Below are 19,201 nucleotides of genomic sequence, written 5' to 3'. Positions count from 1 at the left end.
GTGGCTGTACTTAATAGCCTTCCAGGTTAAATGAATAAACATTGTACTGAAATTAAACCTTCATTCCCCAGTTTCAATGGCGATCTTGAAATACAAAAATAAAGGAAACAAAGAAAAAAAGAAATAATTATTGGTCATTTGAATCACTTTCAAATTGAACTCTTAAATTTAAATTGCAACCTTGGCACACAAAGGGTTGGCACACAAAGGGTTGGATTCTAAACGATTAACTCCTGTTATGACTAGAAGCATCACTGATGTAGTGGAACTGCTGCTAAAGAAAGGAGGGGGAACAATTTCCCTATCTTCCAATGCACCACTGGTCATGCTGTTCTGAAGAGTCTCCTGGCCTCCTGAACATATCTATAGGGATGATTATGAGTACAGTAGGACCCCCACATCCATGGGATCAGTATCCATGGTTTCACTTATCCACAGTCTGAAAATATTAAAACACAGTGGTGTCCTGCATAGCGACGTTAATCCGTTCCAGGATTAACGTTGCTATCTGGAAACATTGCTAAATGGAACAAAAACCCATAAGAATGCATTAAACCCCGTTTAATACATTTCTATGGGGCAAAAACTTACGGTTCAGCGAAGATCCTCCATAGGGGCGGCCATTTTCGGTGCCTCTTAAGCGAGGAATCCGTACAGAAAACAGCGGGTGACCATTTTGAAACTGCCAATCAGCTGTTAAAAAAGCATTGTTTTGCCATGATCGGTTCCTCAAGCAGTGAACTGATCATGGCAAAGCGAAATTCCACCGCCAGCCAGCCCCAGATGATGCCCGGCCTCCTTGGCGGGGCTCTCCCAGGGCGCAGACGGGCAGGCCAGAGGGGCAGGACACGTCCAGGCCACTGCCTGGGCAGCTGTGGGGCAAACACACACTGCTCGGGGCGCGGGGCCTCTCCCTCCTGGGTCCGGGCTCCTCCGGCTCTCCTCGGTCCTTGGCGCTCCCAAAACCCAGCGAGCCTTTCCAGGGCCCGCCCCGCAGACAGGGCATCGGCTGCCCAAGGCGCTTGGCTCCGGCCTCTGCCTCCGCCCCCCTCCTGCCCGCGGCACCCGGTGGGTGGATGCGGCCGCGCTCCCCGGGCGCCGCAAGGAAGGCCTCCGGGTTTGCCCGCCTTGGACGGCAAGCGGCAGGAGGAGGACTCGGAGGCAGGCAGGGAACCGATCATCGCAAAGCGAAATTCCCCCATAGGGAACATCGCAAAGCGATCGCAAAAACTTCATCGCAAAGCGATTTCATCATTATACAATGCAATCGCTATGTGAGGCACCACTGTATTAAAAGAAAAAAAAATCTAGAATGTATTACCAGAACAGGCCACATGTATTACCAGAACAGGCCACTGGATGGAGCCAGAGACAATGCTATGAATACTTGTTAGTGAAGATTACATAGCATGGTCTCCGGCCAGTTCTGGTAATGCATGCAAACATATTTTTCCTCCCCCCCCCACCTTTCACCATAATATATATAGCATTCACTATTATTGATGGTTTTCAGTATCCACGGGGGGGGGAGGGGAGGTTCGAACCAATCCCCAGCAGATATGGGGCTCCGACTGTACTTAAAATACAGGCCAGTATATCACAACGGTTTACTAAGAAAGTTAAATATGAAACCATTAAAGAGGACATATAATTGAATTTGTATCATGCAATGCCCAGGACCTGGTACAAAACTGCCAATAAATCCTACATCAAGAATTTAAAAAGAGCAGAAACTACTGCAAGCCAAATTAAACTAGCAATAAAGCAAGCAAAGAATAAGCCTGAAAAACAAACTGCCACACTTGTTAAAAACAAAGTCCAAAACCCTGTTGCATCAGCCATGCCTGCTAAAGGGTGGTGATAAAACTGAAAGTGGGAGAGTTTTGGTAATCATTTTTACCTTCTCTCCCTCAGACCGGGGGTTGGGGACCCCTGCTCTACTGTATAAGTAGTATAACCAGCCATAATTTTTTTCTTATGTATTTCCAGAATTTGCATCCACTGAGTTCATTCATATGCTTTATAATCCTCTAACATACAACCTAGTGCAGTGATGGCAAACCTTTTGGGGCCTGAGTGCCCAAACTGAAAAAACAAAACAAAACAAAAACAAACCGGCAGGCAGCAGCGGTGGAATGGGGAATCCCAGGCATGGAGATGCCTCAAGACCCCAGTCCAGATCCGTAACTAGCACCAGTTGCTCTGGATCCCAGCCCACCGCCTGTCGGGGCACCAGCATGTGGCGATCTGGCGATTCATGCCTCACCTGCCCACAGAGAGGGCTCTGCGTGCCAGTTGTGGCAGGCGTGCCATAGGTTCGCCATTGCTGATCTAGTGCAACAAATGGAAAAAAAACCCACTGGCTTTGGTAACTTTCTTAAATAATCATATAAATTAATCAAGAACATGGCTATAAAAAGCTATGGGTTTGGCAAACTGAATCTCTGAGATGCTGGGGGCAAATAATGCAGGGCTGTTTAGTACCACCAGTTTGTGTTTAAATATTTGGCTGTGTGTGAGTGGAAATAAAATGCTAGATTTTTTATTTTGAATTACTGTCATCCGAACCAAGAACCAAGGCATGGGTTCCATTTCTGCTTTACAGCACTAGCAAAATCATATAATGGAATTTCCTCCTAATCCCAGCCAATTAAAAACAGAAGAATTTTACAATATCATATTATCTTTGGTAGTTGGTAGTCTCATGTAGTGAAGCTACCAAAAACAGTACCAACACTGAGATTTTCTGTATACCACACCTCCACACAATGATACCAAACCACATGCTCAAGTGCTACAAGCTCTGATCCCAAGGCCTAAAGGCCTCAGCTGCCTCATGACTGAAAGATCTGTGGCTCACTTCAGATTCATTTAAATTTACTTGCTCACTCTAGGCTGAAGATTCAAATAATATATATACTTGCTGTGAACTGAAAACAAACAAATGCAACTTCAGCATGAAAAGAAGTCAGAAATTCAAATACAATACTACAGTTTTTGCATTATGACACTGTAAACTAACTGACTGGGAACACAGTTCTCATTATGAAGCCCTGTAATCTAATGTGACAATGTCATGAAATTTAGAGTTGCTTTCTTTCAATCCGTACACTGTAACAGATAATCTGAAGTAGGCAAATGAGGGGGGAAATCCAAGTGAGTGCACACACCACACATTGATGTCTCACAGCATACCTTGTCCTTAACAGATGACAAAGGAAGGTGACTGTCTTTGGGACGTGGTAATGTGGACTTGCAATGCAAAGTGGGCTCAGAAAGTGCATTAGAACCTTTTCCCCTTTCTTCTTGCCTCTGTTCAGGAGCATCATTAACAGCTCCTTGAACTGATGGTGGCTGCTGTCCAAGCACATGTGCCTTTGCCCTTTGCTGCAGAGTGAGCAGATGCTGTTGATACCAATACTGCTGCTGTTCCTAAAACAGAAAAGATGAGAAGGAAAGTTGCATCTAGATTTAAATAAAGAGAGTGTATCCTAGAATCTGAAGCAAGCTACATTATCTATTGTCCCTCGTAAACCCAGAAAAAAACCCAGTTGCTACAACACTTTGTACTACAATAAAATTCAAAAGCTGAAATAATTCTGCAGACAAAAATTGACTCATCAGATGTTAATTCCTGGATGGGTTTTAATTTATGAATTTTTGATTCTAAGATACTTGCAATCTTTTTATTATTTGTTCTTGCTAATTTTTCATGCAAGTTTTAGTTTATTTGGTTCATTATGGATGGCAGGATATTAAAATTTTAATTATAAATTGGCCTAGAGGACAGCATTGCCAGAGAAGTAGCACAAAATGCAATGGAAACAAAATCACTAAAAATACCTATATATAAAATTAACTGGAATTTCTAATTTTGAAATTATGTTGGCAAGGCAATTTATATTGTGTATTAAAATATTACATTATGTCAGATGCCACTGTGGCAGACAGTGTAGCATATAAACCTGAAATAAGTTGAGACTCGTGTAACATACCCTACCTGAGTGGAAATTTTGCTAATCCAGAATGTTGCACACTATTGATCAGGGTAAGTTACAAGGAGGCTGCTGTGATCATCTCAAAGATATTTTGATTCTGACAGGCTTTTTGCAGTTTAGGCTTCATTTGGTACTAAAATGGGTATTAAACTGCCCAGTGTTATTAATTCTTTTTCACTGTTTTTATTGTATTGTTTTAAATGTTCTTGTTTGATGTATGTTATGAAATGTCTTTAATTGATGGCTTTAATGGTTTTATTATAACTCAATTAATTTTCTTGTTACCTTGGCTTAAATGTTCTTTTTAGTAAAAAGTAAAATTTAAGAAGTAAATAAAATAAATAGCTCATACCTTCCCGATATACCAATAATATATTTTGAGCACAAAAAAAAAGTTGCTCTGAAAAATCATGAAACAATAATGAGGGTGCAGAGACAATGCTTAGTGTGGAGCAAACCCTTACATTAGTGTTACTAACCTTAAAGTACTATTTTCCATGTCTAAGACACCCCCACGTATAAGACGTCCCCACTTTTCTAACTCAAAATTTCTTTCTTCGCAAGAAAGTGGAGGGGGAAGGCACGGATCAAAGCGCTTTGATTCCTACTTCCCCTCCATTTTTTTGCGAAGAAAGTGCTTTCCCCCTCCACTTTCTTTGGAAGAAAGTGGACGGGGAAAGCAGGAATCATCAAAGTGATTCATCAAAGCAATTCCTGTTTCCCCCCTCCACTTTCTTCCGAAGAAAGTGCTTTCCCCCTCCACTTTCTATCATCCACTTTGAATCATCAAGGCACTTTGATTCTTGCTTCCCCCCCACTGGAGGAGGGAAGCAGGAGTCAAAGTGCCTTGATGATTCAAAGTGGAAGATAGAAAGTGGAGGGGGAAAGCACTTTCTTCGGAAGAAAGTGGAGGGGGAAAGCACTTTCTTCAGAAGAAAGTGAAGAGGAAAAGCAGGGATTAAAGCACTTTTATCCCTCCGCCCTCCTTACTTCCATGTATAAGACAACCCTAAATTTTTAATCTAAATATTTTAGAGAAAAGTATCATTTTATACACAGAAAAATATGGTAAATATATAAATACATGTGGTGATATGGCCAAATAAAGCTGTCAGATGTCTTATCAGCTAGTCTCTCCCAGAGTTTGAAAATTTTACTTTTTGGGATTATAATCCCTAGAATGGTCCAATCATTTCTGAAGCTTTTTATCGGAGCCAATATGTTGCTTGCATAAGGTCTCTGCACATTATTTGCTCAAGAGCAGACAAATATCAGATGCTCACAGGTATCCTGAGGTGTCCTTCTTTGTAAAAGTAATGCAAAAGTAGGTCTTCTAGCAGCAATTGGCTATTAATATTCTATGAAAAAATGAAAGTACAGGGGACTGAGTTCTTATTTCTATGCTTGACAAACTGAGCTCATAATATCTATAAGATGAAAGAGAACAGAAACTAAAGATAGATTATGCACTGCCTTTGAATCATGTACTGTACTGACTTCGAATTATAATAACTAACAGTTAAGAAATTCCTTTTTGAAAATGGTTCAATTATCTGTGATCACTATTACGTTTTTACTGCTTTTATTGACTGCTGTCTATACTATCCCTTTGCTGTTTCTATTGCTGCTGTTATAATTTTCATATATGTAACTGCCTTATTTTTGAAAATGATTTGTGTGTGTATTTCATTTTGAAGACATCAAGATATAAAGCTCTTAATATAAACAAAAAGCAAACACAATCAGAACAACAAATCAACAATATTCTAGTAGTATTTTCAGTGAAAAGCTTAGTATCAACAGCTGTAAATTTTGCAGCCTACTTGCCAGATCTAGTTGCACTGCAGGTCTCACTCATGTTCAAATAAAAAAGCATACTATTGTCTGTTATGTGCAAGTGACATGAATTAAATGAGAAAAGAAGCAACAGGATACTCAATCTCATTAGACATAACTTCTAAAATATTGACAATGTAATCCTTTAGAGAATTAACTTACTATGGATGAAATGATGTTGTTTATTATAAGAAAATTCATAACATTAAGCCCCTTTCTAGCAGGCAAAGAAAGAACCATTACTATAATTCTTGGGATGTGTGCATGTACCAAGACAGTGCCTCCCCCCAACAACAAAAAAAATTACATCAGGGACAAGGATTGTTTGTTTGCCAGCCAGAATTTTCTTACACTAAGTAACAGAATCTCAGCAATTGAGTTTAATGGACCTTAATTGAAGATCAGCGTGAACAAGAAAGTAACAGATTTTGACTTTTAACTGATTCTAAGGCTAGCCCAGCAGATGTTAACAACTGTCTTCAGCAATTTGATTAGCAATGCAAAATACATAATCTTTTAAAAAGAGCCAGAGAAAAAGAGCCAGAGAAATAGAACTAAGTAGAAAAACCTTGTTTTTCATTGTGAAAACAAAATGGGAAAAACATACAGAATGTGTAAACTTCTACTTTAGACAGATGAATAAACAGAGAAATTTAAAAAAAAATACCATGAGAAAATGAGTAAAGCATGTGGATAATTCCAACAATACATATAATCATGTGCCAATGAGTCAATTCCTTCTTATGGCTTTCTTTTTCAGAATTTTCCAGGTATAGAATTTTCAGAAGTGGTTTATCATTCCTTTCCTCTGGGGTCATTCTGGGCAAGGTGGATTTAATTTTTTAAAAATTGAGTTAAATCACAGCCTCTAAACTTGTTTTCCATAAGTCACATGCTACCTTTGAAGGGATGAAGGAGATTTGGCTACGGGGAACATGATCAAGGATGAAGCATATAGGCAAGATGATTTAAATCAGGGGTGTCCAACCTTTCACCTTCCCTGGGCCACACTAGAAGATGAAAATTTGGTGTGGGCCGCACATAAATTTGGTTTGGGCCGCATTGGGGGGGCAGCCCTAGCCGTCCTATGCAGCCCCGCTCCAAGCACGCTTACCGGCGGCTGCGATATCAGACAGCAGAGACTGCCAGCTTCGACTCCGGTGGCTTTATGGGGCCGGGAGGGGGTCCACCTATTGACGGGGATGGCGCAATGCAGTCATGCAGCCCCCCTCTCCCCTCCCGCTCCTTCCTTCCTTCCCTCTCTCCCCCTCTACTGTTGTGACATGCCCCGGCCACATTCCGGCTGCAAGTGCTGGCAGTATAACTTGAAACTTTGGAATTTATTTTAAAATAAAAAATTGCACTGGGCCACATTATGAGCCGACCTGGGCCACATGCGGCCCTCGGGCCGCAGGTTGGATAAGCCTGATTTAAATCATGATTAAATTTTTAAATTTGGATTTTTTTACTTTAAATTGAAATCATGATTTAAATCAATTTGACTTTTAAAAAACCATTGATTTCTATTGACTATGATCCTGGGTCTGTGCAGCATGCCCAAAGCCACGTATGCTGATCAGCCACAAAATTAAAACCACCTCTCTAATATTATGCACAACCCCCTCATGCTGCGAAAACAACTTTGATGTGTTTTGGAAGCATGGACTCAAGACCTCTAAAATGTGTCCTGTGGTATCTGGCACCAAGACCTTAGCAGTAGATCCTTTGAGTCCTGCAAATTATGAGGTGAGGCCTTAATGGATTGCATTTTGTGTTCCAGCACATCCTGTAGATCAGTGGTCCCCAACCTTGGGCCTCCAGATGTTCTTGGACCACAACTCCCAGAAGCCTTCACCACCACCTCTGCTGGCCAGGATTTCTGGGAGTTGAAGTCCAAGAACATCTGGAGGCCCAAGGTTGAGGACCACTGCCGTAGATGCTCACTCAGACTGAAATTACGGGAATTTGGAGGCCAAAGCAATACCTTGAACTCTTCGTCATGTTCCTCAAACCACTGTTGAACAATTTTTGCAATGTGGCAGGCTGCATATCCTGCTGAAAGAGGCCACAGCCATTTGTGAAGACCGTTGCCATGAAGAGCTGTATGTGAGCTGCAACAATCTCTAGGTAAGCGGTACATGTCAAAGTAACAGCCACTTGAATCTCAGGATGCAAGGTTTTCAGCAGAACATTCCCCAGAGCAAAAGACACCCTCCACAGGCCTGCCTTATTCCAATAATGAATCCTACAGCCATCTCTTCCCTAGCTAAATAATGCACACACACTCGGCCATCCACCTGATCTCAAAAATATGTGATCTGTCAGACCAGGCAACCTTTGTCCACTGCTCCATGGTCCAGTTCTGACACTCACATTCCCATTGTAGGCACTTTCAGCATGGACATTCTGACTGGTCTGCAGCTACACAGCCCCATATGCAGCAAACTGTGATCTACTGTGCATTCTGACACCTTCCTATCATGGCCAGCATTGTATTTTTCAGCAATATGAGCTACAGCAGCTCTTCTGTGTGACTGGACCAGACAGGCTAGCCTTCACTGTCTATGTGCATCAATGAGCCTTGGGCACCCGTGACCCTGATGCCAGTTCACCAGTTCTTCTTCCTTGCACCCCTTTTGGTAGGTACAAACCACTACATACCAGGAACACCTTACAAAACTTGCCCTTTTGAAGATGCTCTGACCTAGTTGTCTATAGCCATCACTATTTGGCCTTTGTCAAAGCCACTCAGCTCTTTTCATTTGCCCATATTTCTTGCATCCAACACATGAAATTCAAGAACTGATTGTTTACTTGCTGCCTAATATATCCTGCCCTTGACAGGTGTCATTGCAATGATAAAACCAATGCTATTCACGTCAATTGTCAGTGGTTTTAATGTTGTGGCTGATCTGTTCTACTCACAGGACGCACCATGGGAAATCAAACTCCCAACCTCTGACTCCCCAACCAGATAACCCAAACCACCGAGGTATCACAGGCATAATTAAACATCATAATGCATGCTGGTTGCTAGAAACGAGGGACAGGAATATTTTCGGACAAGGATTAGGGGGCTTGTGTCCTGCATCTGCAACTCATCCTGTGTATGTGCTTCTGCCTTGATAACTTTTCCCTGAAGCCAGCTCTCCTTCAGCCCTTCAATCTTAGCATGTGACTTGAGGAAAACAGGCTGTTTAGGGCCTTTGAAAGGGGAAGGTATCCTCCTTACCGCACTATGTCCCATGATGTGTTGCTGTTACTCTGAACACTTAGAATCTTTTTGAAAGTAAATGGGCATCTCCTCTCAAAAAAGCTGATGGAAGAAAATTCAGATTTAAACAATGACTGCACTAGCAGAAGAAACGCTGGTACAGTGGTTCCTCAACTTACGAACTTAATTGGTTCCAGAACTCCGGTTGTAACTTTAAATGGTCGTAAATCAAAGCACCATTTCCCATAGGAATGCACTGAAATGCAACTAAACCATTTAGGCCAGAGAAAACAATAACCAATAATAATAATAATAATAATAAAATCACTGCAATACCCATCAGAAATGCGATTAATCTGTTCTGGCTGAAAGGGGGGGGGGGAAGAAAAGCAATCAAAGTGTGCAAGACCTATTAGAAATGCAATAAAAAAGCAAAGCAAAGCAAAAAAAAAAAAAAGCAAGCAAACCTCCCAAGACCCATCGGAAATGGGGGGGAAATCCAAAAAGCAAGCAAATCCCACAGGACCCATTGGAAATGGGGAGAAAAACACACCGAAAAGCAAGCAAACCCCCAAGAACCATCAGAAATAGGGGGAAACACCCCCAAAGCAAATAACCCCCCCAAGACCCATTGGAAATGGGGAGAAAAACACCCTCAAAAGCAAGCAAACCCCGCAAGTCCTATCAGGAATAGGGAAAAAACACCCCAAAAGCAAACAAACCTCCAAGACCCATTGGAAATGGGGAAAAACTAACAAACAAAAAACAAACAAATTGCCCAAGACACATCACAGCATAGAAACATAATCCCACCATCCAGCCCAAAACCATGCTGCAAAACCCATCCAGAACAGTTTTTAAAAAACAGAAAGCAGCACCTTAACTTACCAGGCAGTCCAAAGCCTCCTCCGATCATACTCACTCTAACCGTTGGGGCAAAAGAGCTACAAAGAAGAAGCCTCTTTGCCTCCCAATGGTTAGCAATTTAAATTTCCCGCTTTTTCCCCTGCTCTTTTCTGTTCGTAACTGGAAACTCTGGCCGCAAGTCGAAGCAAAAATTTGCGGCTTGAGCTGGTCGTAACTTGAAATGGTTGTAAGTCGGGAGATTCGTAAGTCAAGGCACCACTGTACAAGACAGTTTCCTACATTTACCTTCCTGCTACAGGCCCCTGCATCCTGAAAAAAACGGCTCTCACCATGCCCCATTATATATTGCTGCCAAGAAGTCCGAATGTTCGAGAGACACTTTTCAAGAGAAAATGGGCATCACCTCTAAAAAAAAGCAAATGGAAAATGTAGCTTCGATCTGCTTGCTCTAACATTGTATAAACCCCAATATTTTCTGTATAATAAAAATTGCACATTCAGAAGTCAGAACAAATTCACACATTTGTGCAAACTGTGTTCATATTTCTGGCAACAGATCAAGATAACAAGATATTCAAATAAAAAAAATCTCTAGCTTCACAAATCTCAGTCTGAACAAATTAAAAACCCAATGAAAAAGACTGAATTATATTAAAAAATTCTATATCACAGCAAAGTATTTTTAACTGGTTTTGCAACTGCTCAGATCCCTAACCCCAACCCCTGCTCTCCTGTTATTATACAATTAATCTTTGGCTTTCAGATGGAGGAAATGACACTCTGCACAGCATTCCATCAATGTGCTTTTTTACGAATACAAAAATACTTTTTTCTATGGCTGAAAACATTTAATTTCAAAATATGCATATGAAATTTGCAAGAGAACTTAATTTTTTAATCTTTAGTTGTTACAAGTGTGCCCACAGATTCTGGACATGTGCAGAAAAGCCAGAAGCCTAATGACTGTGATACAGGGGCAAATTCTGTCAATGTGGTGTGATGAAGCAATATATACAATCATAGTTGGTCCTGCTTCTACAATGCTCTGCTACTAATAATGTTGGTGCTATGAGATAAAGGCCTATTGCTTTACATGTCATTGCAGTACTGCTTTTCACTACTTTCTAATTTTCTCTTTAAAATGTAAATGGTTAAAATGGCCCCTGTAGACATGAAAGTTCATTAACACTGACTGTACTGTTGTTACAAAAAATTAGTTTTCAAAAAATCAAAAACATCTCCACATATTACCTTCTTTCTCTTGTGCATTCAAGCTTACCCATAAGTGTTTAATTCTTTTAACTGTGACTATGATCATGCAAACATTTAAAGCAGCATTTATTTATTTGTGAAACTAATTTAACATAAAAATTATCTTCATTTATTTTTCATTGGGACAAGTCAAAACTCATTGAAGGCCAGTTAATGTTAACAAAAATATAAGGATATGATCTGGTTTCTCTATCACCACTAGTTATATTTTATAAATATTCAAGCAAACGTAGCACAATTTTTTAAAAAACTTGCCACCAAAAGGGCATATTTTAAATATGGGAGCTATGTAGTCTTAGAAACTGCAATTATTTTCCACATGCAGAAGGGAATTAAAATATCAGTTTAGCTAATCAACCAAACTGGATATAAAGTACAGTGGTGCCTCGCTTTACGATTGCCCCGTTTAATGATGAAACCGCATTACGATGAACTTTTTGCAATCGCTTTTGCGATTTTTCCTATGGGGGAATTTTGCTTTGCGATGATCGGTTCCCTGCTTCGGCAACTGATTCTTCGCAAAATGACGATTTTCCAACAGCTGATTGGCGGTTTCAAAATGGCTGCCGGGTAAACAAAATGGCCCCCCGCTGTTTTCTGGGACACATTTCTCGCTCCTATGGAGGATCTTCAATGGACAGTGAGTTTACAGCCCTTTGGAATGCATTAAAAGGGGTTTAATGTGTTTCAGTGGGTTTTTTCTATTTGCATTACGACGTTTTCGTTCTGCAGCGATTTTACTGGAACGAATTAACGTCGTAATGCGAGGCACCACTGTACTGGTTTTAACCTATAACGCCCGAAATGGCTTGGGTCCAAGCTATCTAAAAGCCCATATCTCCCTTTATGAGCCTACCTGGGTATTATGATCACTAGGAGAGGCCTTTCTCTCAGTCTCACTACGTTTATAGGTACAGTGGTGCCTCTACTTACGAACACCCCTACCTACGAACATTTCAACTTATGAGCAGCTCTGCTTGCAAAATTTTGCTTCGACTTGCAAGTGGAGCTTCGACGTAAGAACAGAAAAAGGCAGGGGAAAAAGGCGGGAAATTTGTTGATGGCGAAGAGGCTGCTTCTTTGTAGCTCTTTTGCCCCAATGGTTAGAGTAGGGGGTCAGGGAACTTTTTTACTTCTGCGGTGCTGGATGGGGGAAGGAGAGGCCAAGGCAGGTCCGGATTGCTGCCAGGTGCGGAAAGCTGGTGTGCTCCCTGCCCATTCTTGGTGTGGGTGTACTCGTGAGTAAGGGCAGCCAAAGGTGCTGGGCTGAGGCGCACAGGTCGGAGGGGCTCCTCTGTGGACAGGGTGTGCAGCAGTGGCACAGGAAGAGGCTCCTCGCCAGGGAGGGAGTGCCATTGGAAGAGGCTTCAGTCTGCCTGGTAAGGTGCTGCTTTTTCCTTTATAGAAATTTCTGGGTGGGTTTTGCAGGCTGGGTTTTGGTTGAGGGGGAGGTTATGTTTCTGTGCTGTGTTGTTTTTTGCAGTCCCGGTGTGGGGATTGCTCGATGTTTATTTTTGTTTTTTGTCGGGGGTTTTGCAGCCTTTGGGGCTTGCTCTGTTTATTTTTGTTTTTTTAAAGCCCCCAACGCCTTCCGATGGGGCTTTCTGTGTGCTTTATTATTATAATTTTTTTAGTATTTGTTTTGAAATGCTGGAATGGATTAATCCCGTTCCCATGCATTTCAATGGGAAATAGTGCTTTGATTTACGAGTATTTTGACTTAAAAACACCATTCCGGTATGGATTAAGTTTGTAAGTCGAAGCACCACTGTACTATATTTGGTAAGGACATGGGAGAGAGCCTTCTCTGTCATTTTCCATACTCTGGAACCTCCCCCCATGGGTGCCCAGGTTGGCCTCATCTTTGCTGTCTTTCTGCAAGCAGATGAAAATATTTCTCTTCAGGCAGGCTTTCCTTTAAATGGCTGGTTTACTAAGGGGATTTTTAAAGGGAGCGTTTTAGTTTTTGTTTAACTTCTGTTTTTAATATTGTTCTATTATGAATTTTAATATCATATCTGTTTATTGATTTTTACTGTTATGATAACTTACTGTTTGGCTTTAACTTTGTTTCTTTTAAATACTACAACCCACCTTGGATACTTCAGGAGAGAGGTGGTATATAAATATTTTAAATAAGCAAACAATTAAAACTTTTGAAAGTGGAACAATTATTTTGACCAGCATTTAATGGCATATGTTGGATATGTTGCTTTCACAAGCAGAATCAAGAGTACCTTTCCCTTTGTTCATTGATCTTCAGTCCTCTGTGATAAAAAAAAATCTGGTGCTAAGGAATTTCCGAACCGAACAGAGCAGATGTTTAGTGCCACAATGGTGGCGGCGGCAGCACTGGAGGTGAGGAGGAGGGAAAAGTCCCATATCCATTGGTAGAAAAAAGTAGTGGATCCAGCTGAATTTTGGCCTCTCACAATTACTGAGAAATATTGATAGTACATATGCATATACTGTGTTTGGAATAGAAATAAAATCAACCTCCCTTTCATAATAATGTTCATTTAAAATCCTGAAATAAAAATCTGCCACATAAAACCTCAAGCTACTCAGTCCTTGCATCATCATACACAGAGCTATAATCAGAAATATACAGTTTCTCAGCATGAAAATGTTCTTCAAACTCAACAAAACATAAGTCGATTTTAAATACAGAAATACTAGAGGTTCTAGCAAACATGTACTTACATCTACAGTCATGGCCAAAAATATTGGCCATGCAATTCTGTCAGAAAATGCAACCCTTCTCTCAGAAAAGTGTTGCACTTGAAAATGTTTTGGTACTCGCATGTTCATTTCTTTGGTTTGCATTGGAACAACACAAAAAACAGAGAAGAAAAGTCAAATCTGATACAATCCCACAACTGGCTTTACTCACAGATACAATCTGATACAATCCCGCAACTGTGAATGCTTGCAGTTGTGGCCAGGTACATATTGGAACCACAAAACGAAGCATCCACACCAGAACATGAGAGACACTGCAGACTAAAACAACCGGAAAAATTGGCAGTAGCTGAACATGCCCTAAAACAAGTTGGACATGAAATTCTATTTCAAAATACTGAAATACTGACAACACCAGCAATCATTGCACAGGAAAGCCACTGAAATCCACAAACACCAGTAGAACTTCAACAAAAAAGAAGAAAGTTTAAATCTCAACAAAGCTTGGCTCCCAGCACTGAAAAAATACAGCCTGCAAAAGGTCTACAAACTCTACCCAGCCACAAGGACCGGTGATCACTACACACAAAAGACCAGCTAACGACACCCATCAATCACAGTGACAGATAATCTCTCCTCCTAATCACAACAATACACCCACAACAAAAAGACACTGATCACCATAATCACCCATCACCTGAAAAGGACAAAAGCTGATCCAACAGCTATATATACTCAACTACCAAACAAACTGCACCAGAGTACAGAGTGCTACTCCTGTCCTCTGAAGATGCCGTCCGCAGAGACTGGCGAAATGTCAGGAAGAACAACCTTAAGAACATGGCCAAAGAGCCTGAAAAACCCACAACAACCATATATGCTTATGTTGGAAAACAAGAGCATACACACATGATTGCCTGTCTAAGGGTCTACTAGCAGACACTGGCCAATGACCAGCTGTTGGTTCATGTGTTATCATTTTCTGAAGTAAATACAATTGCTTGCAAGAAGAGACAAGAGTGCTGTGTAAATCATACAAACATATACATGAACAAATGGCAATCTAGTAAATGGGCTTCACCTTACTTTCTATACAGAACTGCTCTTTGTTAGGAAAAGACTAATAATCAAACAGCCCTATATGACAACAGAAAGCAGAAACAAACAAAAATGGACACTTCAACGAATAAATGGAATAAAAATGAAGTGAAGCTTCAACTCCTTGCCCTAAGACTCCTTAAAGACCAAGATGTTTTATCTGACACAAGCTTTCACAGACTGAAGCCTAGCTGTACCCTATTCCATAAAAGCTTGAGGCAAACTGAACTCCTTTCTTTAAGACCCCACACAACTTGCTTTTGCTGCAACAGAACCCTACCACCTTGACAACTCCCACTCAAATGCAGGTTGGGGGGCAAGGCGCAATGGATCCTTTGTCCTTACCTGAGGTGTCATCGTGGAAGGGTCGGCCTGTGGGGTGTTCTGCAGGGGTCGCTCAGGCCTGGTACCTATGCCTGGGCCACTCCCTTGTCTTAACTCCTGAGGTTCAGGAGGGGGCTGAGTAATCTGGGATGAGGTGAAAGGAGGTTCTGACTGGGAGACCGAGGGAGGAAGAGGCTGCTGCACTGGCTGGGTTGCCGACTGGGGAGGCGGTGGGTAAGCCTGGGCCTGGGACAGGTAGGGCTGAGAAACAGCTGAAGGTGCCGGGTTCGGAAAGCTTTGTGGAACTGCCTGAGACAACTGCGAACGGCCCTGGTAAGACAGCGGTGGTGAGGTCTGATTCTGCGATGGCAACGGCGGAGCTACATAGGAGTCCGTCTCCGGTCCCGACATATAAGACGCGGGAGGGGACGGTGGCGGAGAAGACAGGTCCATGTCGATATCCAGGCAGGGGCTGGTCGAGGGGGCGAGGGGCTCCCATTTATCCTCAGGAGGAGGGCGAGGCGGCTCCGCCACCTCCTCCGCTCGAGACGAAGGAGGCATCGGGGGATCGCGGAACGGTGCTTCCCGGGGGGGCGGCGGCGGCGGCTGAGGCGGCGGGTCCCGGTGTTTAAACGGCTTCTGATAGCTGCGCACCGGCGGCGGGACGGAAGGCGCCGACGGCTGCCAGGACGCAGCGGCGGAGGAAGCGCCGGGCAGGGGCGGCGGCGGCAGGCTCGGCGGGGGCGCGCTGGGCGGAGGCGGCCCTCCTAACAACACCGACTGAAGCTGCTTCTGGTGCATCTGCTGAAGTTGCTGGAGTTGGACTAAATGCTGCTCCTGGAGGCTGAGAAAGCCCCCCGTGCCGGCCGCTGCCGGCGCTGAAGAGGGGGGTCCGTAGCTGCCCATCGCAGTCGACGGCGGCACGACCGGGACCTGGGGAGGCATGGCGGTAGGGAGCCCCGGTGGCAGAGGCCCAGGCATGGCTGAGGGCGGCGGGGGCGGCATCATGGTGGGTGGCGGGGGATAGGGCCCGGGGGGCCCCCCATAGAGGCCCCACGTCGGGAACATGGGGCTGGGAAGCGGATCTCAGGCAAGGCCGGATCAGAGCGGACCTCGCGCTTCCACAGGCCGCGATAGCGGCGGGCAGCAACCAAGGGCCGTTCACTTTACTGCGCCTGCGCATTGAGATGCCCGGCCAAAGAGAGGAAGTTCCTCTTTTAAAGCTAGAGTGCTTCCGGTTCAGTCCTAAGAGGTAGTAGAGTGAGGAGAGGGCAAAACGGGTGTCTCGCAGTGGCCTGGCTGCACGGGACTAAGCCAAGATGGGAGCCAAGTGGCGGTCTGTGCAGTTATCGTGGGGAGAGCGGTACTTAGGACATTTTTTTTAATTTTATTGATTCGGTTTAAGTTTTGTGTATTCGTCGAAATGTCAATTATTCGTGGTAAAAAAAAACGTACGGTAACCACTGTTTATCATTTCTGGGAACCTTCCTGAAGTATTATTACTTTGACAAATAAGTTGTTGTATGCTCTTTGTGGCATATCCTTTGGAAAGAAAAATAATAGTTTTTGGCAGATTGGATATGCAATTTTGAAAAAGTTTGAAATAGTAAAATACCTCCCAAATTAAGATTTGTGGAACATTGAAGTATTTAAAGAGTCATCAACCCTTAGGATTCAAATAAATACATTACCATAGATGTGAAAAGGGAGTTGGAGCACCAGCTTGCATAGCCAGGGTTTGGCATCTCACATGACCCTCCTGTACCTCCCAAAATTCTCCCCACTTTACTGCTCTCCCCACGACAACTGCACAGACCTCCACTTTGCTGCCGTCTTCGCTTAGTACCCTGCAATCAGGCTATTGCGGGACACCAGTTTTGCCCTCTCCTCACCCTATCCCTTAGGACCCAACCGGAAGCACTCTAGCTTTAAAAGAACTGGCTTTAAAGCTAGTTCCTTTAAAGAAAGTGAGGAGGAATTAAAGAACCTTGTAATGAGGGTGAAAGAGGAGAGTGCAAAAAACGGTCTGAAGCTCAACATCAAAAAAACTAAGATCATGGCCACTGGTCCCATCACCTGGCAAACAGAAGGGGAAGATATGGAGGCAATGACAGAATTCACTTTATTGGGCTCCGTGATCACTGCAGATGGTGACAGCAGCCACGAAATTAAAAGACGCCTACTTCTTGGGAGGAAAGCGATGACAAACCTAGACAGCATCTTAAACAGCAGAGACATCACCTTGCTGACAAAGGTCCACATAGTCAAAGCTATGTTTTTTTCCTGTAGTGATGTATGGAAGTGAGACCTGCACCATAAAGAAAGCTGACCGCTGAAGTATTGATGCTTTTGAATTGTGGTGCTGGAGGAGACTTGAGAGTCCCTTGGACTGCAAGGAGAACAAACCCATAAATTCTGAAGGAAATAAACCCAGAGTGCTCACTGGAAGGACAGATCCTGAATCTGAGGCTCCAATACTTTGGCCATCTCATGAGAAGACTCCTTGGAAAAGACCCTGATGTTGGGAAAGTGTGAAGGCAAGAGGAGAAGGGGACGACAGAGGATGAGATGGTTGGACAGTGTCATCGAAGCTACCAACATGAATTTGACCAAACTCTGGAAGGCAGTGGAAGACAGGAGGGCCTGGCATGCTCTGGCCCATGGGGTCACGAAGAGTCGGACACGACTAATTGACTAAACAACAACCTCCCAAGAGAAGGGCCAGCCAAGATCACCTGTCCTAGAGCATATGGGTCTTTTGGAATTATGTGCCCTGCCACCTGCCTGTACAGTCTAGGCAAGCTGTATAAGCCCAGAGTACCCTCAGAAGAAGGGAATAGTAAAACACTTTCTAGTTCTTTGTACTTAGAAAAGCCTATGAAAGTTTCTACCAGACAGGAATAAATTATACATTATTATGATCAATTGTATGGTTGTTTGAATTCTGTGTCTGCCAGGTAGCCTATGATTTATGGCAACCTTATGCATGTAGGCATCCTTCAGTCTCGAGAGACTATGGGAACATGCTATGTATGGAGGTCTTAGAACAGTGTCTAGTGTGGCTGAGAAGGCCAATTCGAGAGTGACAATCCCTTCCACACTGAAGATAAATATAATCTGTCCCCTGCCCAGCTCCCTGGTTTTGCTCGTTTTGTGACTGCCTCTTTGCCTTGGCCTGCTATACAAGTGTCTCTTCCAATTCGGAGAGGTCATGCTGTACCACCTGCCTCCAGGCTGAACACTCAAACGTCAAGGTTTCCCATATGTTGAGGTCCATTCCTAAGGCCTTCAGATCCCGCTTGCAGATATCCTTGTATTGCAGCTGTGGTTTGGATGTGATTTTAAACATTTGTGCCTACAGTTTTCTTCATAGCTGTAAAATATTTGTACAGTATTTTTGCCAGTCTGAAGTACATTGTGCATATGGAACATAGAAGCACTGTAGATAAAGTTTGTAGGATCAGGCAAGCTGACATTTCCTATAATTATTACAACTATGAAAAGACATAGATACTCAGATGGATTTTGATTGTCAAAGATTGTCTGATTTCATTCAAGAATTATATGCTGGATAAATGCCAGCAGTGATGAACACAGGCTTCTGTGTTTTTCCCCCATTAAAAAGTCTATTAAGTTCTGCACGCAATGTTCCCTCTAAGCTGCAGGGGTGTGCAGCTGCACAGCGCTGCAATGGTGCTGCATATCCATAGCCAGTGTTGCTGCCCAAATGAAATATGAGGCTTTACAAACAGAATCATATGCACGTTTATTTGGAAATCTAGCTTCATGGCATCTAGCCACTGTATCTAATTGCACAATGCAGACTTTTAGAGAGCAAACAGTAAATGCTGGGTTGAAAACAGAAGTTGAGAGAGGATAGAGGTGTTAAAAGAAAAGTTCTGAAATTCAC

General features: G+C 43.0%; 1 protein-coding gene across 3 annotated transcripts in view; it reads right to left on the bottom strand.

Annotated features, from left to right (window-relative positions):
- YLPM1 (YLP motif containing 1) overlaps positions 1 to 16,479 on the bottom strand; it is a 75,456-nt gene extending 58,977 nt beyond the window's left edge. For 2 of the 3 annotated variants that reach the window (XR_013544835.1, XM_072986423.2), the window contains exons 1-2: positions 15,313 to 16,479; positions 3,196 to 3,432 (exon numbers count right to left, since the gene is read on the bottom strand). Coding sequence is in view for 2 of the 3 variants with exons in the window: in XM_072986423.2 (XP_072842524.2) it covers positions 3,196 to 3,432; positions 15,313 to 16,359 (1,284 nt within the window). In the remaining variant the exon portion in view is untranslated. The remainder of the gene's footprint in view (positions 1 to 3,195; positions 3,433 to 15,312) is intronic. The other variant, XM_072986425.2, reaches the window with a different exon arrangement.
- Positions 16,480 to 19,201: the final 2,722 nt, after the last annotated feature.

This window comes from Pogona vitticeps, chromosome 1, assembly GCF_051106095.1.
Source record: "Pogona vitticeps strain Pit_001003342236 chromosome 1, PviZW2.1, whole genome shotgun sequence".
In the NCBI taxonomy this organism is placed as follows: Eukaryota; Metazoa; Chordata; class Lepidosauria; order Squamata; family Agamidae; genus Pogona; species Pogona vitticeps.
The sequence above is the reverse complement of the archived record's forward strand: the minus strand, read 5'-3'. Positions and strand labels throughout refer to the sequence as shown.